At 43.5% G+C, this 26,073-nt stretch overlaps 1 protein-coding gene across 1 annotated transcript in view; it reads right to left on the minus strand.

Annotated features, from left to right (window-relative positions):
- The window catches only part of fibcd1a (fibrinogen C domain containing 1a), a 125,113-nt gene that overhangs the window by 94,226 nt on the left and 4,814 nt on the right, over positions 1-26,073 (minus strand). Inside the window, exon 3 of the mRNA XM_014172398.2 lies at positions 2,869-3,354. Coding sequence (XP_014027873.1) covers positions 2,869-3,354 — 486 coding nt within the window. The remainder of the gene's footprint in view (positions 1-2,868; positions 3,355-26,073) is intronic.

A 26,073-nucleotide genomic window follows, 5' to 3' on the forward strand; every position in this document is an offset into this window, starting at 1 on the left:
ATAGCTCCCGTTCAGAAGACTCTGGGCTGAAAGGCGTCACTGGAGGCCCCGGGCTGAGAGGCGTCGCTGGAGGCTCCAGGCTGGGGAGCATTGCTGGAGGCTCCAGGCTGGGGAGTGTCGCTAGAGGCTCCTGGCTGAGGAGCGTCGCTGGAGGCCCCGGGCTGAGGAGCGTCGTTGGAGGCTCCAGGCTGGGGAGCGTTGCTGGAGGATCCTGGCTGGGGAGCGTTGCTGGAGGCTCCTGGCTGAGGAGCGTCGCTGGAGACTCCGGGCTTCGGAGCGTCGCTGGAGGCTCCGGGCTTCGGAGCATCGCTGGAGGCTCCAGGCCAAGGAGCATCGCTGGAGGCTCCAGGCAGGGGAGCGTCGCTGGAGGCTCCTGGCTGAGGAGCGTCGCTGGAGGCTCCGGGCTGAGGAGCGTCGCTGGAGGCCTCCTGCGTGGAGCTGGGACCGGTCTCCCCGGACTGGGGAGACTTACAGGAGACTGGGTGCGCAGAGCAGGCACGGGGCACACTAGGCCGTGGAGGCGCACCGGCGGTCTGGAACTCAGGGCTGGCACACCCTGTCCTGGCTGAGTGGTCACTGTAGCCCGGCACGGGTGGAGTGCTGGCACAGGGCGAACTGGGCTGTGCTGGAGAGTGAGGGCTGCCGTGCGTAGAGTAAGCTGGACCGAGGAGACGCACTGGTGGCCAGATGCGCTGCGCCGGCACACTTCTCCCTGGCTGCCGGCCAACTCTCGCCCGGCAATGCTGCGGAGCCCGTACTGACCGCATCGGACTGTGCGTGCGTATGGGCGACACCGTGCGCATTTCTGCGTAGCTCGGTGCTCTCCTCGTTACCCGCTCCCCACGGTAAGCATGGGGAGTTGGCTCAGGACTCCACCCTGACTCTGCCCAACTCCCCGTGTGCCCCCCCAAAAAATGTTTTTTTTGGGGGGGCTGCCTCTCAGGCTCCTGTAGCTCCCTTAACTTCCAAACAGAGACAACGAAAGACACCTGCCTCTGATTGGAAACCACACTCGGCCAAACCTGGAAAACGAAACATAGAAAATGAAAACTAGAACCAAAATCCCCTAGACCAAAAACCCCAAAACACAAACACCCCCTGTGTCACATCCTGACCAGTAAAGGGGTTATTTGTTATTGTAGTTTGGTCAGGAAGTGGCAGTGGGTGTTTGTTTTATGTGTTTCGTTTTTTTTGGGGTTAATGTTCTATGTTAGTATATTTCTATGTTCATTCTAGTTTTTCTATTTCTATGTTTGGTTTATTGCGTTGACCTTCAATTGGAGGCAGCTGTTCCTCATTGCCTCTAATTGAAGGTCCTATTTAGTAGGGGTGTTTTTCCATGGGTTTTTGTGGGTAGTTGTTCCATGTGTAGCTGTGTGCCTTACAGGACTGTTTCTCATCGTTGTTTTTGTTTAAGTGTTTATTTTGGTTTTCTTCTAAATAAAGAAGATGAGCATACACATTCCCGCTGCGCCTTGGTCCCATCAGTACGACGAACGTGACACCCTGCCACACCCTGACCATACTACAATGACAAAAGACCCCTTTACTGGTCAGGACGTGACTGTCTGGCCACTCTACCATAAAGGCCTGATTGGTAAAGTGCTGCAGACATGGTTGTCCTTCTGGAAGGTTCCCCCATCTCCACAGAGGAACTCTGGAGCTCTGTCAGAGTGACCATCAGGTTCTTGATCACCTCCCTGACCAAGGCCTTTCTCCCCCGATTGCTCAGTTTAGCTGGGCGGCCAGCTGTAAGAAGAGTCTTGGTGGTTCCAAACTTCTTCCATTTAAGAATGATGGAGGCCACTGTGTTCTTGTGGACCTTCAATGCTGCAGAAATGTTTTGGTACTTTTCCCCAGATTTGTGCCTTGACACAATCCTGTCTCGGAGCTCTACGGACAATTCCTTCGACCTCGTGGCTTGGTTTTTGCTCTGACTGTCAACTGTGGGACCTTATATAGACAGCTGTGTGCCTTTCCAAATAATATTCATCCAATTGAATTTACCCCAGATGGACTCCAGTCAAGTTCTGGAAACATCTCAAGGGTGATCAATGGAAACAAGATGCACCTGAGCTCAATGTCTAGTCTCATAGCAAAGGATCTGGATGCTTATGTAAATAAGGTATTTATGTTTTTTATTGGTAATACATTTGCAAAAGTTTCTAAAAAAAACGTTTTTGCTTTGTCATTATGGAGTTTTGTGTGTAGATTAATGAGGAAATGTTTTCATTCAATACCTTTGAAAATAAGGCTGTAACCTAACAAAATGTGGCAAAAGTGAAGCGGTCTGAATACTTTCCGAATGCACTGTATCTATCTAGAACCTAAAATGGTTCTTCGGCTGTCCGCATAGGAGAATCCTTTGAAAACCCTTTTTTGGTTGCAGGAAGAACCCTTTTGGTTCCAGGAAGAGCCCTTTAGGGTTTCATGTAGGACGCTTTCTACAGAGGGATCTACATGGAACCCAAAAGGGTTGTACAAAAGGGTTCTCCCTGGAACCAAAAAGCATTCTCCTATGAGGACAGAGCAAGAACCCTTTTGGAACCCTTTTTTCCAAGAGTGTATGAGTTTCATGAGCATATGCAGCAGTAGAGGCAAGCTGTGAATGGTAACTAGCAGAAGGTTGACCAGAAGGTTGGTGGCCTAAATGTCAGGTGGAGAATAGTGCAGTTATGCCCTTGAGCACAATACTTAACCTGGATTACTTGAGTACAGAACCAACTCTGCTCGAAAAATCTAAAATGGGACAGCCGTGTAAGTCACTTTGGATGAAAGACACCACTAAGCAAAGTAACCATTAAACTCCCACTTTCCCGGGGTCAGATGAGGAATGGGGCTTTGGGGCGTTGAGGGAAGGGCTTTAACCTGGATAAGTCGGCCTTGCTCCGTTTGCAGAGTGTTGAGCTCTTGTCCCAGGTTCCCCTGGCCTCGCCTCAGAGATTCGTACTCCAACCTGAGCTGGCTGGCGTGGGCCGAGAGCTTGGCCACCTCCTCAGCCAACTTCACCAGCAAGGCTCGGTCCTGGCCCTTCACTGACTTTAGGCTCGTGTCGTGGTCGGTCAGCGAGTGGAGCAGAGAAGTCTGCACACCCTCCAGCCGCAGGAAGTTGTTGTTGTAGTCGGGGCAGTTGGGGTCGATGAAAATGTTGATGCGTGAGCCGTCGCCCCGCTCGACCGTCACCAGGGCATTGCCCTCATCCTGGTTGGTGGAGATGAGTGGGGGGCCGTTGTTAGTGCCGGGGGGCGGGGCTTGGTAGTGGTTCATGAAGAGGATGGTACCCGTTGCTGTGACGGCCAAGAGGACGGCCACGAAGAGCATGATGGTGCACAGGAAGTAGCTACAGCCCATCCTCTGGAGAGAAAGGAGAGAGACCCAGAGAGGAGAGAATAGCGTTAGATTAGGTCCCACTTTAAATAAACAACTTATACTGGCTTTATAGAGCATTCATAAAGGCTTTATAAGAACTCCATAGATACTTCACAAATAATTTATACATTTATAAGTACGGCTTTTAAAATAAAAATTGAATTGTCTGACTTATTTTTATTTTGCATAGGACGGCTCTTAAAACCTTTTTGGGATGGGGGCAGTATTTTCACGGCCGGATGAAAAAAATGTACCCGATTTAAACTGGTTACTACTCTTGCCCAGAAATTTGAATATGCATATTATTAGTAGATCTGGATAGAAAACACTCTGAAGTTTCTAAAACTGTTTGAATGGTGTCTGTGAGTATAACAGAACTCATATGGCAGGCAAAAACCTGAGAAGATTCCAAGCAGGAAGTGGCCTGTCTGTGAAATTGTAGTTCTTCTTTTGGTTCTCTATCGAAACTACAGTATCTGAGCTGTTACGAAGCACTTTCTAAGGCTTCCATTGGCTCTCTAAAGCCTTCAGAAAGTGGATTGAGGCGTCTCCTGTCTCTGGGCAAAGTATACTAGCACAGTTTGTCAGTGGTCTGCCTGGTGACAAAGAGATTGGAGATGCGCGGTCCCGCGACCATGCTGTTTTTTCTTTTCCTATTTGAATGAATACACTATTGTCCGGTTGGAATATTATCGCTATTTTACGAGAAAAATACCATAAAAATTGATTTTAAACAGCGTTTGACATGCTTCTAAGTACGGTAAAGGAACCTTTTGAATTTTTTTGTCTCAATATGCACTCGCGCGTTACCCTTTGGATAGTGACCTGAACGCACGAACAAAACGGAGGTATTTGGACATAACTATGGATTATTTGGAACAAAAACAACATTTCTTGTGGAAGTAGCAGTCCTGGGAGTGCATTCTGACGAAGATCAGCAAAGGTAATACCATTTTTCTAATAGTAATTCTGAGTTTAGTGTGCCCCGAAGTTGGCGGGTGTCAAAATAGCTAGCCGTGATGGCTAAGCTATGTACTCAGAATATTGCAAAATGTGCTTTCGCCGAAAAGCTATTTTAAAATCTGACATAGCGATTGCATAAAGGAGTTCTGTATCTATAATTCTTAAAATAATTGTTATGTATTTTGTCAACGTTTATGATGAGTAATTTAGTAAATTCACCGGAAGTTTTGGGTGGGAATGCATGTTCTGAACATCACATGCTAATGTAAAAAGCTGTTTTTGGATATAAATATGAACTTGATTGAACAAAACATGCATGTATTGTATAACATAATGTCCTAGGAGTGTCATCTGATGAAGATCATCAAAGGTTAGTGCTTCATTTAGCTGTGTTTTGGGTTTATGTGACATATATGCTTGCTTTGAAAATGGCTGTGTGATTATTTTTGGCTGTGTACTCTCCTAACATAATCTAATGTTTTGCTTTCGCTGTAAAGCCTTTTTGAAATTGGACAATGTGGTTAGATTAACGAGAGTCTTGTCTTTAAAATGGTGTAAAATAGTCGTATGTTTGAAAAATGGAAATTATTGCATTTTTGAGGTTTTTGTATTTCGCGCCACGTTCTTCCATTGGATATTTGGCGAGGCGTTCCGCTAGCGGAACGTCTAGATGCAAGAGGTTTTAACTAACCACTAGACACATAACCTCACAATCCTTACACACAGACAATTCTGACATTTTTAAATATACTAAACATACCATTGACATCCATTGTTATAGAATATGAAAATAAATAAGAACTACAATAGGCTTTCCGTGATCATGACATAAGTGAAATGAAAAATTAAGTGATACGAGGGGCAAAGACTACAGCTCAGGAACCCCTGTCACTGCCATGTTGAAGACCTTGCTTTATAGTGTATTTTTCAAGGAAAAAGCGTTCCCCTCCTGCTGTTTTTCAATTCCCATTTAAATTTGCTTCTACTTGATAGGAGAGACTGCTTCCTCATGTGATCCCAGAGCGATGTTTTCATGCATTTTCCTTGTGCATTCTCTTACAAACACTACATACTGACAGCTACAGCACGACTGTGGGGCCTTAATTTGAGCAAGTTTTCTACAGCAGGAAAATAATCTTGCAGCAAAAGGAAATATGAATGAATATGTGGATTATATGCAATGGACATTTTAGTAGGGGTTGATACATTTTATAAGGGCAGATCAAGCCTGAAATGCCAAAGTAGAAATTAGAAACTTGACAAGCCTTTTTAAAACTCAACTACACCAAAAGTTTGCCTTTCCTGCTGTGCAGGAACATTCTCATCAACAAAAGAGTGATCAAATTAAGTTCCTACATCTGTACATGCTCTGGCACTACTGCATCACCAAGAGCATGGCATTAATGTCTGCTCCCTCCTACAGTATATACTGCCTCCTAGTAATGCATGTACTCTATAAAGTTACCCAACTCACACAATTTGGCATGGGATGTCATAATGACATCATTTTGTGGTTGTAAATTGGTTTTCTGGTTGCAGAGCCGTAAAATGACGGGATTAAAACCAGGTAACGATGTCAATCATGAAGAAATTAAGACGATCTGGGAAGGATGTCGGTTGTTATCTGATAACCAGATTGCTACCAGTTAAGAATGTGTTTTTCATTTCATCAGTTTACATTCAACCTGAACATGACGTCATAAAAGACGTCAGAATTACATCATTGCTGCCGGTTTTGCCCGCTGGGCATGGCATTAGAGAGGAAATGGGAAATACAGCCAGTCATTGAATTAGTGCCACTGCTGCAGTGGAGCATCCAGCCTGTTAAATCAAGGTCCGGCCTGGCCCCTCCACAGAGTGTGGAGCTACTTACTATCCTCCACAGCATCCTCTGCAGGCATTGTCATATTTATTTTAAAGACAATTAATGTTCACAAAGGATCCCAGCTTACTGCGCCATGCTGCACAAGAGGAAGAGTCCCCGACCAATTTGTTACACCAAAGCAACAATGCCGCCTGTCTGCAAGAATTATCAGCCTTTCACACAACACCAAAGCAGCCACATAAGAGGTGTGTGTGTGTGTGTGTGTCTCATCAATCTCTTTGTGTGCACTCTCCTCCACAGGCATTTGAAAGCGAGGCAAGTAGTCACCTCTCATATCTGATTCTGCCGTGGTGCCCTTGAATCGTCAAAGCAAGACAAGTCTGCCCAGCATTCAGAGAGAATGAGCGGGTCCTGATGCTGTACCACTGCTCGTCCCCACGGCACACGACAACGTCAAAGCAGCCGCTCATATCTTGGCATCTCTGCCACCTCTGGCCCTGTTTGGCACCGAGGTTGGGATTGAAAAAGCACACTCTGCCGAGCACAGACAATATTTGAGAACAGCTTTTATACGTCCATGCAGCAGAGAGAAAAGCTCACTGGGAGAACAGGCATGGGCTGCACCAGATGTGAGCTGTTGAACACAATGAGCCCCCCTTATTCCTCTCCTCCATCCCTCCACCTATCCTTTCTTCTCTCTCTACTCCGCCTTACCTCTCCTTTCCATTCCTCTCCTCTCTCCTGTTTCACCTAGTGTAGCCAGACAGGCCCCAGACAGGCAGTGACACTGAACACCTCAGGACTAGGGGAGGTCACTGCTACTGACAGCACTACTGATCACTTCTTTGGACTGTGAAAGGTGAAGTGTCAGGTACTCACAATGGAATTGAGCCTAACCTAAAAGGAAGGGACATTTTGAGGAGGACCTGTGTTTTTTGTGTAAATACTGTGGTGGGTTTTACTGTCATTTTTTTAAACCTCAAATAAGTCTTAGAATAAGATGAGAATACTGCGACTGGCAAAACTCTGTCATGTCATAAGATTATTATGTCACATACAGTACCAGTCAAAAGTTTGGACACGCCTACTAATTCAAGGGTTTTTCTTTATTTTTATACTATTTTCTACATTGTAGAATAATTAGTGAAAACATCAAAACTATGAAATAACACATATGGAATCATGAAGTAACCAAAAAAGTGTTAAACCAATCAATATATATTTAAAATTTGAGATTCTTCAAAGTAGCCACCCTTTGCCTTGATGACAGCTTTGCACACTCTTGGCAATCCCTTAACCAGCTTTACCTGGAATGAATTTCCAACAGTCTTGAAGAAGTTCCCACATATGCGAAGCATTTGCAGTCCAACTCATCCCAATTGGGTTGAGGTAAAATGACTGTGGAGGCCAGGTCATCTGATGCAGCATTCCATCCCTCTCCTTCTTGGTCATATATCCCTTACACAGCCTGCAAACCAGATGGGATGGCATGTCGCTGCAAAATGCAGCAGCATACCACCTTGCATCCCACTGCTGGATTGCTTCTGAAGCTAAGCACGGTTGGTCCTGGTCAGTCCCTATAAGGAAGACCAGATGCTGCTGGAAGTGGTGTTGGAGGGCCAGTAGGAGGCACTCTTTCCTCTGGTCTAAAAAAATATCCCAATGCCCCAGAGCAGTGATTGGGGACATTCCCCTGTGTAGGGTGCTGTCTTTCAGATGGGACATAAACGGGTGTCCTGACTCTCTGTGGTCACTAAAGATCCAATGGCACTTATAGTAAGAGTAGGGGTGTTAACCCCAGTGTCCTGGCTAAATGTACAATATGGCTGTCATACCATCATGGCCACCTCATCATCCCCAACTTACAATTGGCTCATTCATCCCTCCTCTCCCCTGTAACTATTCCCCAGGTCGTTGCTGTAAATGAGAATGTCTTCTCAGTCAACTTACTGGGTAAAATAAGTAAAAAAGTTGCCAAGCTGTGCCTTGAATTCTAAATAAATAATTGACAGTGTCACCAGCAAAGCACCCTCACACCTCCTCCTCCATGCTTCATGATGGGAACCACACATGCGGAGATCATCCGTTCACCTACTCTGCATCTCACAAAGACACAGCGGTTGGAACCAAAAATGGTTTCTTTGCAGCAATTTGATCATGAAGGCCTGATTCACAGAGTCTCCTCTGAACAGTTGATGTTGAGATGTGTCTGTTACTTGAACACTGTGATTTATTTGGGCTGCAATTTCTGATGCTGGTAATGCTAATGAACCTATCCTCTGCAGCAGAAGTAACTCTGGGTCTTCCTTTACTGTGGCGGTCATCATAAGAGCCAGTTTCATCATAGCGCTTGATGGTTTTTGCGACTGTACTTGAAGAAACTTTCAAAGTTATTGACATTTTCCAGATTGACTGACCTTCATGTCTTAAAGTAATGATGGACTGTCGTTTCTCTTTGTTTATTTGAGCGGTTCTTGACATAATATTGACTTGGTCTTTTACAAAATAGGGCTATCTTCTGTATACCACCCCTACCTTGTCACAACACAACTGATCGGATCAAACGCATTAAGAAGGAAAGAAATTCCACAAATGAACTTTTAACAAGGTACACCTGTTAATTTAAATTATTTCCAGGTGACTACCACATGAAGCTGGTCGACAGAATGCCAAGAGTGTACAAAACTGTCATCAAGTCAAAGGTTGGCTACTTTGAAGAATCTAAAATCTAAAATATAGATTTGTTTAACACTTTTTTGGTTATTACATGATTCCATGTGGGTTATTTCATAGCTTTGATGTCTTCACTTTTATTCTACAATGTAGAAAAACCCTGAAATGAGTAGGTGTTTCCAAGCTTTTGACTGGTACTGTATGTATGTGATCAATACTATGGTAGATGATATCGTCCACCTTCCCAAGTGGTAGTGCTGAGCGATTAAATTACATTTAGTTTTTTGGTGGGTTGTTAAACAACTAATTGACCCACGTCAATTCAATTACTAAAATTCCATTTAGTAATTTTTTTTGGTGAGCTCAACATGCCGTTTCTCTAGAAATTAAGTCAAAAACTATGTGGCACGCTTGGCTGATTGGATGTTGTAATTTTCATTAGGCAAATATTCAACCTAGTTCCGTGCATAAATGTGGTAATTAACTACAATGACCATAATACATTGCACCTGTTCTTTCGAGCCACAGGCAGAGGTGGATAAACACACAGACCATATGAGACCGTAATAATAATAATAATCAAATAATACCGTAATAATAAATTAATAATCAAACCGAAACAGAACCGACCTCTAATATCCCATTCACTAGAGATGATCATTAAGAATGAAGTTAGATGCTTTTGGTAGCTACAGTGTAAAATGCATTAAGAAAGCTTGACTTATTCCACATTTTGTTGTGTTACAGTCTGAATTTGAAATGGATTAAATTGAGATTCTGTGTCACTGGCCTAAACACAATACCAGATAATGTCAAAGTGGAATTATGTTTTTAGACATTTTTACAAATTGATAAAAAATGAAAAGCTGAAATGTCTTGAGTCAATAAGTATTCAACCCTTTTGTTATTTGCAAGCCTAAATAAGTGCTAGAGGAAAATGTTCTGAACAAGTCACATAATAAGTTGCATAGACTCACTCTGTGTGCAATAATAGTGTTTAACATGATTTTTTAACGACTACTTCATCTCTGTACCCCACACATACAATTATCTGTCCCTCAGTCGTGCAGTGAATTTCAAACACAGATTCAACCACAAAGAGCACCTATTGGTAGATGGGTAAAAATAAAAGCAGATATTGAATATCCCTTTGAGCATGAAGTTATTAATTTCACCTTCCTAACTCAGTTTCCGGAGAGGAAAGAAACTGTTCAGGGATTTCACCAAGAAGCCAATGGTGACTTTAAAACAGTTACAGAGTCTAATGGCTGTGACAGAAGAAAAATGAGGATGGATCAACAACATTGTAGTTACTCCACAATACTAACCTACAGTTGAAGTCGGAAGTTTACATACACCTTAGCCAAATACATTTAAACTCAGTTTTTCACAATTCCTGACATTTAATCCTAGTAAAAATTCCCTATCTTAGGTCAGTTAGATCACCACTTTATTGTAAGAATGTGAAATGTCAGAATAATAATAGAGAGAATGATTTATTTCAGCTTTTATTTCTTTCATCACATTCCCAGTGGGTCAGAAGTTTACGTACACTCAATTAGTATTTGGTAGCATTGCCTTTAAATTGTTTAACTTGGGTCAAACGTTACGGGTAGCCTTCCACAAGCTTCCCACAATAAGTTGGGTGAATTTTGTCCCATTCCTCCTGACAGAGCTGGTGTTACTGAGTCAGGTTTGTAGGCCTCCTTGCTCGCACACACTTTTTCAGTTCACCCACAAATGTTCTATAGGATTGAGGTCAGGGCTTTGTGATGGCCACTCCAATACCTTGACTTTGTTGTCCTTAAGCCATTTTGCCACAACTTTGGAAGTATGCTTGGGGTCATTGTCCATTTGGAAGATCCATTTGCGACCAAGCTTTAGCTTCCTGACTGATGTCTTGAGATGTCGCTTCATTATATCCACATAATTTTCCTCCCTCATGATGCCATCTATTTTGTGAAGTGCACCAGTCCCTCCTGCAGCAAAGCACCCCCACAACATGATGCTGCCACCCCCGTGCTTCACGATTTGGATGGTGTTCTTCGGCTTGCAAGCCTCCCCTTTTTCCTCCAAACAGTTCTATTTTTGTTTCATCAGGCCAGAGGACATTTCTCCAAAAAGTACGATCTTTGTCCCCATGTGCAGTTGCAAACCGTAGTCTGGCTTTTTTATGGCGGGATTGGAGCAGTGGCTTCTTCCTTGCTGACCGGCCTTTCAGATTATGTCGATATAGGACTCGTTTTACTGTGGATATAGATACTTTTGTACCTGTTTCCTCCAGCATCTTCACAAGGTCCTTTGCTTTTATTCTGGGATTCATTTTCACTTTTCGCACCAAAGTACGTTCATCTCTAGGAGACAGAACGTGTCTCCTTCCTGAGCGGTATGACGGCTGCGTGGTCCCATGGTGTTTATACTTGTGGTCTATAGTTTGTACAGATGAACGTGGTACCTTCAGGTGTTTGGAAATTGCTTCCAAGGATGAACCAGACTTGTGGAGGTCTACAATATGTTTTCTGAGGTCTTGGCTGATTTCTTTTCATTTTCCCATGATGTCAAGCAAAGAGGCACTACATTTGAAGGTAGGCCTTGAAATACATCCACAGGTACATCTCCAATTGACTCAAAGGATGTCAATTAGCCTATCAGAAGCTTCTAAAGCTATGACATCATTTTCTGCAATATCCAAGCTGTTTAAAGGCACAGTCAACTTAGTGTATGTAAACTTCTGACCCACTGGAATTGTGATACAGTGAATTAATCTGTCTGTAAACAATTGTTGGAAAAATTACTTGTGACATGAACAAAGTAGATGTTCTAACTGACTTGCCAAAACTGTAGTTTCTTAACAAGAAATTTGTGGAGTGTATGTAAACTTCCGACTTCAACTGTAAATGACAGAGTGAAAAGAAGGAAGCCTGTACTGAACATTTTTTCCAAAACATGCATCCTGTTTTCACTAAAGTAAAACTGCAAACAATTGGCAAAGAACTTAAGTTTATGTCCTGAATACAAAGCGTTATGTTTAGGGCAAATCCAACACAACACATCACTGAGTACAACTCCTTATATTTTCAAGCGTAATGGTGGCTACATCATGTTATGGGTATGCTTGTCATCGGCAAGGACTTGGGAGTTTTTTTTAGAATAAAAAGAAACATAATAGAGCTAAGCAAAGGCAAAATCCTATGAGGAAAAACCTGGTTCAGGCTGCTTTCCACCAGACACTGGAAGACAAATTCACCTTCTGTCACGTCCTGTCCATAGAAAGCTGTTATTTTCTATGGTAGAGTAGGTCAGGGCGTGACAGGTTTTTTTTCTTCTAGTTTACATTTTTTATGTTGTTATGTTCTAGTTTTTATATGTCTATGTTGGGCTTTTTTGGGATGATCTCCAATTAGAGGCAGCTGGTCATCGTTGTCTCTAATTGGAGATCATACTTAAGTTGTTGTTTTTCCCACCTGGGTTTGTGGGAGATTGTTTTTGAGTTAATGTATGTTTCACCTCTTCGTCACGGTTTGTTATTTTGTTTAGTAGTTTATTTGTATGTCTTGCATAGTTTCACAGTTATAATAAAATGTGGAACGATACACACGCTGCGCCTTGGTCTCCTTCGTACGACAAACGTGACAGAATCTCCCACCACAACTGGATCAAGCAGCGTGCCCGGGAGGAGTTGGCATCCTGGTCTCTGGAGGAATTGGAAGAAAGAACTTGGGAGCAAGTATTGGAGAGATACAAAAACCTGCCGGGGAAGCAGGTGGAGGCAGCGAGAGCAGAGCGGCTGAGCATCCGGCTGAGCAGCAATACACTGAGCATCCAGCCAGGACAGGTTGTGCCAGCCATACGCTCCAGACCTCCAGTGCGCCTCCACGGTCCAGTATATCCTGTCCCGGCTCCTCTCACTCGCCCTGAAGTGCGTGTCACCAGTCTGAAGCCACCTGTCCCGGCTCCATGCACGAGGCCTCCAGTGAGTCTCTCCAGTCCAGTGTGTCCTGTTCCTGCTCCCCGCACTCGCCCTGAGGTGCGTGTTACCAGTCTGACGCCACCTGTGCCAGCCCCACACATCAGGCCTCCAGTGTGCCTGCCCAGTCCGGGGTGTCCTGTTCCTGCTCCCCGCACTCACCCTGAAGTGCGTGTTACCAGTCTGGCGCCACCTGTGCCAGCCCCAAGCATCAGGCCTCCAGTGCGCCTGCCCAGTCCGGGGTGTCCTGTTCCTGCTCCCCGCACTCGCCCTGAGGTGCATGTTACCAGTCTGGCGCCACCTGTGCCAGCCCCACGCATCAGGCCTCCAGTGCGCATTCCCAGTCCAGAGCTTCCGGCGACAGTTCCCAGTCCAGAGTTTCCAGCGACAGTTCCCAGTCCAGAGCTTCCGGCGACAGTTCCCAGTCCAGAGCTTCTGGCGACGTTTTACAGTCCGGAACCTCCTGAGACGGCCCACAGTCCAGAACCTCCTGAGAAGGCCCACAGTCCGGAACCTCCTGAGAAGGCCCACAGTCCAGAACCTCCTGAGAAGGCCCACAGTCCGGAGCCTCCTGAGAGGGCCCACTGTCCGGAGCCTCCAGCGATGTCCTCCTGTCCGCAGCCTCCAGCGACGTCCTCCAGTCTGGAGCCTCCAGCGACGTCTTCCAGTCCGGAGTCTCCAGCGGCGGTCTGCAGTCCAGAACCTCCAGCGGTGGTTTGCAGTCCAGAACCTCCGGTGACGATCCACGGTCCGGGTCCTTCGGCGACGATCCAGGGTCCGGTGACACAAAAGCGGAGGGATCGCCGGGCGGAGCGGGGTTACGCCCCGAACCGGAGCCGCCTCCTCTGCTGGAGGATCAGCGGGATGAGAAGGTTGGGGTACTGTCACGTCCTGACCATAGAAAGCTGTTATTTTCTATGGTAGAGTAGGTCAGGGCGTGACAGGTTTTTTTTCTAGTTTAGATTTTCAATGTTGTTATGTTCTAGTTTTTGTATGTCTATGTTGGGCTTTTTTGGGATGATCTCCAATTAATTGGAGATCATACTTAAGTAGTTGTTTTTCCCACCTGGGTTTGTGGGAGATTGTTTTTGAGTTAGTGTATGTTTCACCTCTTCGTCACGGTTTGTTGTTTTTGTTCTTTAGTTTATTTTGTATGTATTGCATAGTTTCACAGTTTAATAAAGAAAATGTGGAACGATACACATGCTGCGCTTTGGCCCGCTCCTTCATCATACGACAACCGTGACACCTTCAGGAGGAAAATAACCTAAAACACACAGACAAATATACACTGGAGTTGCTTACCAAGATGACATTAACGTCCATGATTGGCCTTTTTAACATTTTGACTTAAATTGGGTTAAAAAATCAGTGGCAAGACTTTAAAATGGCTGTCCAGCAATGATCAACAACCAACTTGACAGAGCTTGAAGATTTATTTTAAGAATAATGCAAATATTGTACAATCCAGGTGTGCAAAGCTCTTAAAGACCTTCCCAGAAAGACACATAGCTGTAATCGTTGCCTAAGGTGATTCTAACATGTATTGACTCAGGGGTGTGACTACTTATGTAAATTAGATATCTCTGTATTTCATTTTCGATTAATTTGCACACATTTCTAAAAACATGTTTTCTGTTTTTCATAATTTAATCCATTTTGAATTTAGGCTGTAACACAAAATGTGGAATAAGTAAAGGGGTATGAACACTTTCTGAAGGCACTGTATTCTGCTGCACAAGGCCAGTATATATGCTTGTACTACATAATGCTGATCCATGATATTTGGGAGGCTATCAGGCTATTCATTGTCAGGCGATGGTTTAATGGCTCCCAGATCACGACTCAGCCTGAAACACTACACACAATAATCCACTTGAGCAGATAACCTTGGATCTGAGCAATTCTGAGCTGTGGCCCTCACTTAAACAGAGCATGCTTGTACTCAGGATGTCTTCAAGTGCATTACAGTTTCTATGTGTCAGAGCGGAAGCTAGGGTGCATCTGAAATGGCACCCTGGGCTCTGGTCAAACGTAGTGCAAACTATACTGTGAATAGAGTGGCATTTCAGACACAGCCTATGTGGAGGGAGGCAGAGGGGAAGCTAGCTCAGATCTCTACACCATTAAAAAGAGGCAGGGATAATAAAGGTCATGACCCTCTGGTGTGACATGAGCAGGGGTGCTGGCCTTAATGGTGTACCCATGCTATGGGTACAGGGAGGGCGCACAGGGTCCAGGATATGTGTCTCATGCTAAAAGCCTGGCACCAAATCAAAAACCTTGCCGGCTGGGTATTACGAGGCTGACGCAGCAGCAATTTAATTTCAGTACTGTACATGCCGAAAAGGCCTGGTTCGAACACACACACACACACACACACACACACACACACACACACACACACACACACACACACACACACACACACACACACACACACACACACACACACACTCACAGGTTGATATTTATTGGGAGGCCTCGTACTGGAGGCAGCTCTAAAGGGTATCACTAACCCTAACCTTAACCTTAATCATACTGCTAACCTTATGCCTAACCCTAACCTTAAATTAAGACCAAAAAGCTCATATTTACATGCATTTTTATGATATATAGTACATTTTTGACTTTGCAGCTGGCCCATCTAGTGGAAGTTGCCCAACTTTGCATCCAGGACAAGATTCATCCCAATAAATGTCAACCTGCCCACACACCAACACAAAGAGATGCAGTTAGTTTCAGAATGTGTGGCAAGGAATAAGTTAGTCCTAAATATTTAAAAAACTAAATACACTGTATTTGGGACAAATCATTCACTAAACCCTAAACCTCAACTAAATCTTGTAATGAGTAACATGGGAATTGAGCAAGTTGAGGTGACTAAACAGCTTGGAGTAACCCTGGATTGTAAACTTTCATGGTCAAAACATGTTGATACAACAGTAGCTAATATGGGGAGAAGTCTGTCCATAATAAAGCGCTGCTCTGCCTTCTTAACAACAATATCAACAAGGAATGTCCTTCAGGCCTTAGTTTTGTCAGCTGCCACAAAGAGAAACCTCGGAAAATTACAATTGGCTCAGAACTGGGCAGCACGACTGGCCCTTAAATGTATACAGAGAGCTAACATTAATAAAATATAAACATTTCTCATGGCTCAAAGTGGAGGATGGATTGACTTCATCACTACTTGTTTTTGTAAGACGTGTTGACAAGCTGAATGCACTGAGGTGTCTGTTTAAACTACTAGCACACAGCTCGGACACCCATGCATACCACACAAGACATACCACCAGAGGTCTCTTCACAATCCTCCAATCCAGAACAGACTATGGGAGATGCACAGTACTACATAGAGCCATGACTACATGGAACTCTATTCCACATCGGGTAACTGAAGAAAGCAGTAGAATTAGATTTAAAAACCAGATAAAAATACCCCTTAATGAACAGTGGGGACTGTGAAGACACACACACACACACACACACACACACACAGAAAAACACATACGCACACACACGCACACACACACACACACACACACACACTAGCACATGCACTCTACACACAAACAGTACATTATAATATTGCTGTATGGTGGTATAATACATTTTATATTGTAGATACCGTGCATTCGGAAAGTATTCAGACCCCTTCACTTTTGCCACATTTTGTAACATTACAGCCTTATTCTAAAACGGATTACATATATTTTTTTCCTCAACAATCTACACACAATAACCCATAATGACAAAGCAAAAACAGGGTTAGAAATTTCTGCAACTGTATAAAAAAAACTGAAATACCTTCCTTACATAAGTATTCAGACCCTTTGCTTTGAGACTCCAAATTGAGCTCAGTGTAATGATGTGCGCTGAGAGTCAGGAAGAAGTTCAGGGAGTGAGTGTTTTAATAAATAAACACACCATAATACAAAATAAGAAACACGAACAACGCACAGACATGACACAGGAACAGAAACAATGACACCTGGGGAAGGAACCAAAGGGAGTAACATATATAGGGCAGGTAATCAAGGAGCTGATGGAGTCCAGGTGAGTCTGATGACACGCAGGTGTGCGTAACGATGGTGACAGGTGTAAGCCATAACGAGCAACCTGGTGACCTAGAGGCCGGGGAGGGAGCACACATGACACTCAGGATAGTCCTGTTTCCATTGATCATCCTTGAGATGTTTCTACAACTTGATTGGAGTCCACCTGTGGTATACTCTGTTGATTGGAAAATGACTTGGAAAGGCACACACCTGTCTATATAAGGTCCCCCAGTTGACAGTGCATGTCAGAGCAAAAACCAAGCCATGAGGTCAAAGGATATGTCCGTAGAGCTCCGAGACAGTGTCAGTGTCGAGGCACAGATCTGGGGAAAAGTACCAAAACATTTCTGCAGCATTGAAGGTCCCCAAGAACAGTGGCCTCCATCATTCTTAAATGGAAGAAGTTTGGAACCACCAAGACTCTTCAAAGAGCTGGCTGCCCGGCCAAACTGAGCAATTGGGGGAGAAGGGTCTTTGTCAGGGAGGTGACCAAGAACCCAATAGTCACTCTGACAGAGCTCCAGTTGGGAGAACCTTCGAGAAGGAGAACCATCTCTGTAGCACTCCACCAATCAGGCCTTTATGGTAGATTCTCTGGTCGGATGAAACCAAGATTGAACTCTTTGGCCTGAATGCCAAGCGTCACGTCTGGAGGAAACCTGGCACCATCCCTTCAGTGAAGCATGATGGTGGCAGCATCATGCTGTGGGGATGTTTTTCAGCGGCAGGGACTAGGAGACTTGCCAGGATCGAGGGAAAGATAAACGGAGACAAGTACAGAGAGATCTTTGATGAAAACCTGCTCCAGAGTGCTCAGAACCTCAGACTGGGGCGAAGCTTCACCTTCCAACAGGACCACAACCCTTAGCACACAGCCAAGACAAAGCAGGAGTGGCTTCGGGACAAGTCTCTGAATGTCCTTGAGTGGCCCAGCCAGAGCCCGGACTTAAAACCGATCCAACATCTCTTGAGAATCTTGAAAATAGCTGTGCAGCGACGCTCCCCATCCAACCTGACAGAGGTTGAGAGGATCTGCAGAGAAGAATGGGAGAAACTCCCCAAATACAGGTGTGCCAAGCTTGTAGCGTCATACCCAAGAAGAGGCTGTAATCGCTGCCAAAGGTACTTCAACAAAGTACTGAGAAAAGGGTCTGAATACTTATGTAAATGTCATAGTTTTTTTATATATATATATTTGCAAAAATGTAAAAAAAAAACAGTTTTTGCTTTGTCATTATTGGGTATTGTGTGTAGATTGATGAGGGGGAAAAACGATTTAATACATTTTAGAATAAGGCTGTAATGTGGAGAAAGTCAAGGGGTCTGAATACTGTCCGAATGCACCGTATGTAGTGGTGTAATAATGATATGTGATGTACTGTTAATCTTTGATTTATGTGAGATATAAGTGCCTTAATGTGTTTGCACCCCTGCCTTGGCAGCAGCTAATGGGAATCTCTAATAAATACAAATAAAATTACCAGAGGAGCTGCATTTATTATACATTTTTTGGGGAAACATTTACCAAATATAAAAAAAATCATACAGGAAATGTAACAGCCGCTCCTCAGTGAAGCAGTTACAACCATTAACTGACCTGCTGTCGTGAGGTTTGACTGCTCTGTGTTCTAGAAGGTCACTCCCTGTGTTCGAGAATGTCAGTTTAGATGTCGAGGGTAGTTGGTCTTCCACTTGGGAATGGGGAAAGACCATGGGGTCTAGATCAGTCTTTGAGCAGATGCAGACACAGTCAATGTCACAGAATGTGTACCACTACCTGTGTACAGTAAGGGGTAAAAAAGCAACCAGGACAGCAGCCAAACATATGTTGTTGTTGTTTTTGCCTCAGATTTTGACATCCTGTGTTCTGTTTGGGACGGTAATTCCTGTTAAAGCACACTTCCTGTCAGTCATGGTGAGCCGTTCTAATGTTCTTACCACACATACAGTGGACTCAATCTGACAGTAATCTATCTGGAAACAGCAGCTGGCAGAAAGTGCCAGAGATAAGAGGGGTGAATTTGCTCACCTTCAAGACAAACATTGAACATTCTCAAGCATACTCAAGAGGGAGCTGGTTGCCTCCCTGTGACCGTGCTGGCACTGACATGCTATGATTCTCATCCATGCATACAGAGTGAACTGTTCACTCGACGGCACAGTTCATGCTTGTCTGTTTAACATCTAACAAATGGTAAATATTGCCCCCGGAATGGTCTATTCTGGTTGCTTTGCCTGCCATAGTACATTTAGCGCATGGTCATCCGAACCCCTAAGCCAGACTTATAAAGTCAATATAAAACTTTCATAGTAGGGGAGGGCTACAGGGCACGGGGGAAAAATTAAGAAAACAGTTTGATCTTTGGACACCACAGCCATGGGAGAATAATCCCAGAAAGCTATCAGAGTTTGCCCGAATCAAGAGGAGGATGTCTCATACTGTATCCTAACATATAATTCTTTGGAAGAGCACCAATCCCTACAAATAGGTCTGTAATATAAGGAGACCAGATGCTGAGGCTTACCCTTGATCTTTAAAATGGCTTTAGGCATATTTCCTACTGGGCTTACTTCGAAGTGACAAAGCTGCAGAGATACAGTGCAAAGCTGGGCTATACTGATGTAGGATTGTAATTTGAGCCAGTTTGCTACAGCGGAAAAAAGGATCCTGCAGCAATAGTAAATGTTAATTATAATTAATGGACATTTTTGTAGGGGTTGATACATTTTTTGTAACTTCAGAAGCCTTTTTAAACCTCAATACACTACAATTTTAAATGTCCTGCATTGCAGGAAAGTTCTCAAGCAACAGAGTGATCAAATTAAGATCCTACATCTGCACTGTATATTGATAGCTGGCTACCAAGCTTTCTTCATTCTCATGTTGACTAGTTTCACCAGTAACCAACAAACTGTCAAACCTAATAAAGATATCGTACAAAAATACACAATATGTCGTGGGGCTGTGACATGGTCTCCTTTGTCTTTTTAAACGGTCTAGCACAGCTAATGAAATGGCCAGAGGGGACTCTTTGTGCTCCGGGCTCAGTAGTCGACTTATTCCTCCGCAGCTGGGTGATTAAGACTCCCTCTTGTGTGTGTGTTAGTCTGATCCTCTAGCCAAGAGGGGAAAACACACAAGCCACACTGCTGTTCTGTTTCAGCATTCATTGGATTTCATCACTGATATTTGCACCTTGTCATCACGCCACAGCGAGAGCTTATTTAGGACAATATTGAGCGATACATCCATTAAGTGGTGTGGTAGGGAGATTGTGTCTAATCGAGAAACTGATAGTGAGTGCAATGGGAATGGCTGTATATCAGTAATTATTAGGAAAGAGCTTGATTCCAATTGTGGTTAAGCTAAACTGTACTGCTATTGTATAATGTTAAAAGAATGGATGGCCGGATGCATATTTATCAGCTGAGTAGAGGAACTAGGGGGTAATGTACAGTAAGCAGTAAGTATGATGCATCGCCATTCAAATGCAAATATGAACAGAGGGTACCTCAAAATGTTCACCTCATTAAAGGAAGAAATTATGAGCCACTATGGGAATAACTTATTTTATTTTAATTCCACCGATATATCATTTCACAATATTATCGGACGATATTGGCCTTATAACGCTACATTGGTATTGGACAATATATCCACCGATAACCTTTATTCAGTCAATAGGATGAAAAAAGGGAATCTCATGCTTATCGAAAAACTTGTGGCCATCCTCATGATGTGTCATAAATTTCACAATATAAGAAATCAACTATTGAAGCATATTTCTTGAACAAAGCATATTTCTTGAACAAAAATTACACCTTTTAATTTCCCCAGCGTAAAACTGTATATCGGCAGATATATCGGTATCGGTAAGTTTTGTCCCCCAAAAAATCTGAATCTGTATCGGGTCCAAAAAAACGGTCGGGCTCTAAATTCCACTACTCTGCAACCACTAACTGTTCTGTTCATCAATTTAGCAGACCATTCTGGTATAAACTAAGGATGACTCTGTTCTTTAAGGACATACTGCATTTTTACAATGGGAAAAAAATATTTTTGTGATAGTCCAAAAGGAAAATATAGTACACACCCCTCACCCATCTGATGCAGAAAAACAGACATGTCTCATTTTAACCAGAGACCACAACTGCTAAAATCTTTATATCCCAACAGCTGGAAGCATTCGTTACACTTTACTTTACAGTGTGCTATTTTTTTAAAGTAGTATTAACAGAACATGCAAAATGATAAACATACTTAAGAATTATGGTTTGGTTTATTTGTGATTAATTGAAACAAGCAACTTTTGGGATGAGGTAGTTACTTCAAAAAATGATTAAGTAAGTGCCAGAATGTACCAATTGTTATATTCAAATGTCTTAAAGGGATAATCCACCCCAAACCACTAATTCCTAACAGTGTTAAACAGTGTTAAATGATATGTGGAGAAAAAAGAATTTGTGAACAAATTTAAAATGTTAAATAAGGTTGGTTGCAACATGTGCAAATCCTTGTGAAAATCTGTTGAAGTCAACTCCAAAACCCACAATGCAATGCTCTTTTTCTTGGCTGGCTGGCTAGCTAGCAAACGTAGCTACACACAATAATACCAAAGTCAATATCAGCATGTGAAGTAGTTAGCTAGCTGTAAAATCGCCTAAACAAACGTCACTATCAATTTAGGTGTCTATCTCACTGAGTTCAACTTGCAGTTCCTCTCTGACCAGAACGAGTGCAGAGCACGTTGTTATGGCAACAACAGCCCATTCCCACGTTTCCCACAGACACACAGGGTGCATTGAGAGATGGTACTTGAAGGGAAACTGAGTTTAATCATTTGGTACACTGTTTAGATTGAGCACATCTAAGCGAAATATATACTTTGTCATGAGGACACCACCACGCAGACAACACCATTCTGTATACTTCTGGCTTTTCTTTGGACACTGTGTTAACTAACCTCCAGACGAGCTTCAATGCCATACAACTCTCCTTCCGTGGCCTCCAACTGCTCTTAAATGCAAGTAAAACTAAATGCATGCTCTTCAACCGATCGCTGCCCGCACCTGCCTGGCCGTCCGGCATCACTACTCTGGACGGTTCTGACTTAGAATATGTGGACAACTACAAATACCTAGGTGTCTGGTTAGATTGTAAACTCCCCTTCCAGACTCACATTAAGCATCTCCAATCCAAAAATAAATCTAAAATCGGCTTCCTATTTCACAACAAACAACCTTTACTCATGCTGCCAAACATACCCTCGTAAAACTGACTATCCTACCGATCCTTGACTTCGGCGATGTCATTTACAAAACAGCCTCCAACACTCTACTCAGCAAATTGGATACAGTCTATCACAGTGCCATCCGTTTTGTCACCAAAGTCCCATATACTACCCACCACTGCGACCTGTATGCTCTTGTTGGCTGGCCCTCGCTTCATATTCGGCGCCAAACCCACTGGCTCCAGGTCATCTATAAGTCTTTGCTCGGTAAAGCCCCGCCATATCTCAGCTCACTGGTCACCCTAGCAGCACCCACCCGTAGCACACGCTCCAGCAGGTATATCTCACTGGTCACCCCCAAAGCCAATTCCTACTTTGTCCGCCTTTCCTTCCAGTTCTCTGCTGCCAATGACTGGAACGAATTGCAAAAATCACTGAAGCTGGAGACTCATATCTCCCTCTCTAACTTTAAGCACCAGCTGTCAGAGCAGCTCACAGATCACTGCACCTGTAGATAGCCCATCTGTAAATAGCCCATCCAACTACCTCATCCCTAAACTGTTATTTATTCATTTTTGCTCCTTTGCACCCCAGTATCTCTACTTGCACATTCATCTTCTGCACATCTATCACTCCAGTGTTTAATTGCTAAATTGTAATTATTTCGCCACTATAGCCTATTTATTGCCTTATCTCCCTTATCTTACCTCATTTGCACACACTGTATATAGACTGTTCTATTGTGTTATTGACTGTATGTTTGTTTATTTCATGTGTAACTCTGTGTTGTTGTTTGTGTCGCACTGCTTTGCTTCATCTTGGCCAGGTTGCAGTTGTAAATGAGAACTTGTTCTCAGCTGGCCTACCTGGTTAAATAAAGGTGAAATATTTATATATATTTTTAAATTATGATATAAAGGGATGGATGTGTTCTAGACAAGTATGCCCATACTATCTATGGGCTGATTTGGCGATCTGGAGTGGAGGTCATTTTTTTAAGCGTTATGAAATGTGATGGTGTGTTACCCCTATCTCCAGTGACGAGAACCATGTAGCTATGTTGCTTTCCTAGTTGGAACTTCCTACATGGTTTCCTGATTTCACAGACGGACCACTTAGAAGTTAAATCATGGGGAACATTTATATTTTACCCACTGATAGAAAATAGGCTCTCACCAAATTGACAGGAGTTTCATGATTTTTATTTCTGGGGATGAATTATACCTTCAATGAATACCAGGTAAACACCTGCAGAAATAGGACTGTATCGGTACTTTGTATACAATTCTGTGTATTTGTGTGTGTGTTTTTGGCTATGTGTGTGTGTGTGTGTGTGTGTGTGTGTGTGTGTGTGTGTGTGTGTGTGTGTGTGTGTGTGTGTGTGTGTGTGTGTGTGTGTGTGTGTGTGTGTGTGTGTGTGTGTGTGTGTGTGTGTGTGTGTGTGTGTGCATTTACTGGACACACTGGTGTGTATGTGTGCAATGTGCCTAACTGTAGGTGTTCCTACTCTGCAATGTAGTTATGTTTATGCTTCTGTTCCTTTGCCCTTCTCTGCCTGAAGACAGTTCCTGTTCAGACAGACCGGGTCTCCAACTCCAGTAGCCCCCAGTGTGCAGGCAGGTTCCTCTGTCAGAGGACTCCAAGGACAGGCAGCCAAGTGTGGAGAAAGCGATTTGTCTTGCAGGCTGGAGCCGGGCTCCCGAGACCACTTCCACAGGTCTGATACTCAACATATCCTCTCTGTGCTTTAGAGAGCTCTTATAGGGGAAGGTTTGCTGCTCAACCCTGCCTTGTACTACCACACTCCAACGCATCCGAGGTACAAGTCTCACATCAAACACCCTCCCTCCCACTTCAACTGCTTTGTGATGAGCTACATCCACCCCGACTGTTACTCAGGAGTGTTGTGGCACCAGGTATACTTTCACAGCCTCCGCGGTGTTGAAGATAACAAGAGGATGTAGAGAATTGTACACTGGCGTGTATAAAGGAGTGAAAAACTAATAATAGTCACTGAGTGGGGGGTGGCTGTGCGCTTTTCAAAGTTATTACATTAAGCAGAATGAAAGTTGCTATTAATCGGTTTCTTTCACATACTGGGTGGCTTTTGGGAGAATTTTGTTCTAAATCCTTGGAGTTTTAGATGGATGAATGGTCTAAACCGTTGTTCATTAAATTTCACTGTCTACATGCTGAACCACATAACCTCCTACTGTAATATAGAATTATGCTGCGGTTAGATGGCACGAGGTAGACGCTAGATGCCAAACGTGATGTCATTGTTTTCAATGAGAGAACGATGGTAAATACCGTTGAGTCTGGCGGTGAATGCCTTCAGCCACTACGGTAGACGGGAATTGCCGCCAGAGTTCAAATATTTCAACTTTTGTCATCTGCTGTAGTGTTGTTCTCTACCGGATGTTGATTTGTACTGTTTGTTTCCTGAAATCACCATAGGAACACATCCCGTCATGCTGGCTTGCTTTTGTCATAACCGTCTTTCTTGCTTTCTTGTCCCACTATGCCGACTGGTATGCCGGTTTTTGCGTCCCTCATCTAAATGCAGCATTTGGTCTTGCCGTTAAAATATAATCTTCATTAATAAATCGGCAGGAGTTAATAGAGTTTGTAATAGTTATATTCTAATTCAAAGTTCACATGGAAATCAGTGGTGGAGAGCAGACAGGAGAGGACTATTCATTAGGAGCCATGGTGCCGTAAGATCAAATGAATACCAACCACTCGGTAGAAAATATATATCTTCTTATCCCTCGCCTTGACCCAGCCCTGCCTGCAACTACAAAGATAAATGAACAGTACGTGCTCATTTAAGTAGAAAGCAAATGGAAACATTTTATCATTGGAAGGAAGGAAAGGAAGGCAGTTTCAGCCACTGGAGGTAATCACAGTAATCCATTCTTTTCAGTTAGTGGCTCACAGCATGTTTATAGGTCGGCATTAATCAGAGCAGAATGCATTAGCCGGGCATCACAGAGACATTGCATAGCAATGTGTTGTTTAGAAATGTATATGATGTCGGCCATACCAAATGCAGAGGAGTGAAGTCTAGAATCCAGAGACCACTGGAAATAAATATTTGGAGTTTTCAGATACACATTATGGACTAAAGTCTGTTGGAATGTACTGTATCTCTGGTGTTAGAGGCAACAACAAGTGACTTCTCTATCATATTCATCATCTTTAATCAACGTATATTGAAGCCAAAAATCTCTGCTCTGCTTAGATGTCAGGTTGGCACATTGGAACTGTGATGACTTGAAGCCGGTCTGACAGACTGACATGGCTAGTAAGAGTTTTAGAATGTACTGTAAAGCCTGATTCGATTGTCCATAATAGATTATGGGGCTTGGCAGTCTATCAGTCTATGATCTGATGGGACAGATGCCAAGTCCACTCAAAAGTCATCAACAGAATTAATGTTTCTCTACTACGCCATCATTTCTTCTTATTTTAACAGCTTGTGTGTGTGTGTGTTTGTGTGTATGTGTGCATGTGTCTGTGTGCGTGTGTGTTGATGCTCCTTTCACTGATTGCTGACCGGCTAGTGGAGCAGGTCAAAGCCATTTGCACCTCCTCTGGGTGGCTTCACACCAGGGTGATCCCTGGCGTCTGTGATAACAGCGGTTTAAGAGCCCTCAGGGTTCCCTTAGGCTTGGTAGAAATGGCAGGTTGTTACCAAAGCAGTATATAAAAAAAGGTCAAATTGAATATGAAAAAACAAAAACACATTGAACAAAGAATGGTTGGACATCAGAATGAGGGAAGAAGCGAGAAAAGGGTGGAAAATGTGTGCATTGGCAGTAGAGGTAGCTCAAATTATAACCCTCTTGACATTTTAGCCTGAGTATTTTTCGCTTTCAATGCTGAAGATGCGATTGTCGGCCGCTTCGCCGACTAAACGTTAACTTGCTTATCACTGCTCTAGAAAATAACACCATAACTTGTACCAATTTAGTCAAGGAG

This window comes from Salmo salar, chromosome ssa24 (assembly GCF_905237065.1).
Source record: "Salmo salar chromosome ssa24, Ssal_v3.1, whole genome shotgun sequence".
Lineage (NCBI taxonomy): Eukaryota > Metazoa > Chordata > Actinopteri > Salmoniformes > Salmonidae > Salmo > Salmo salar.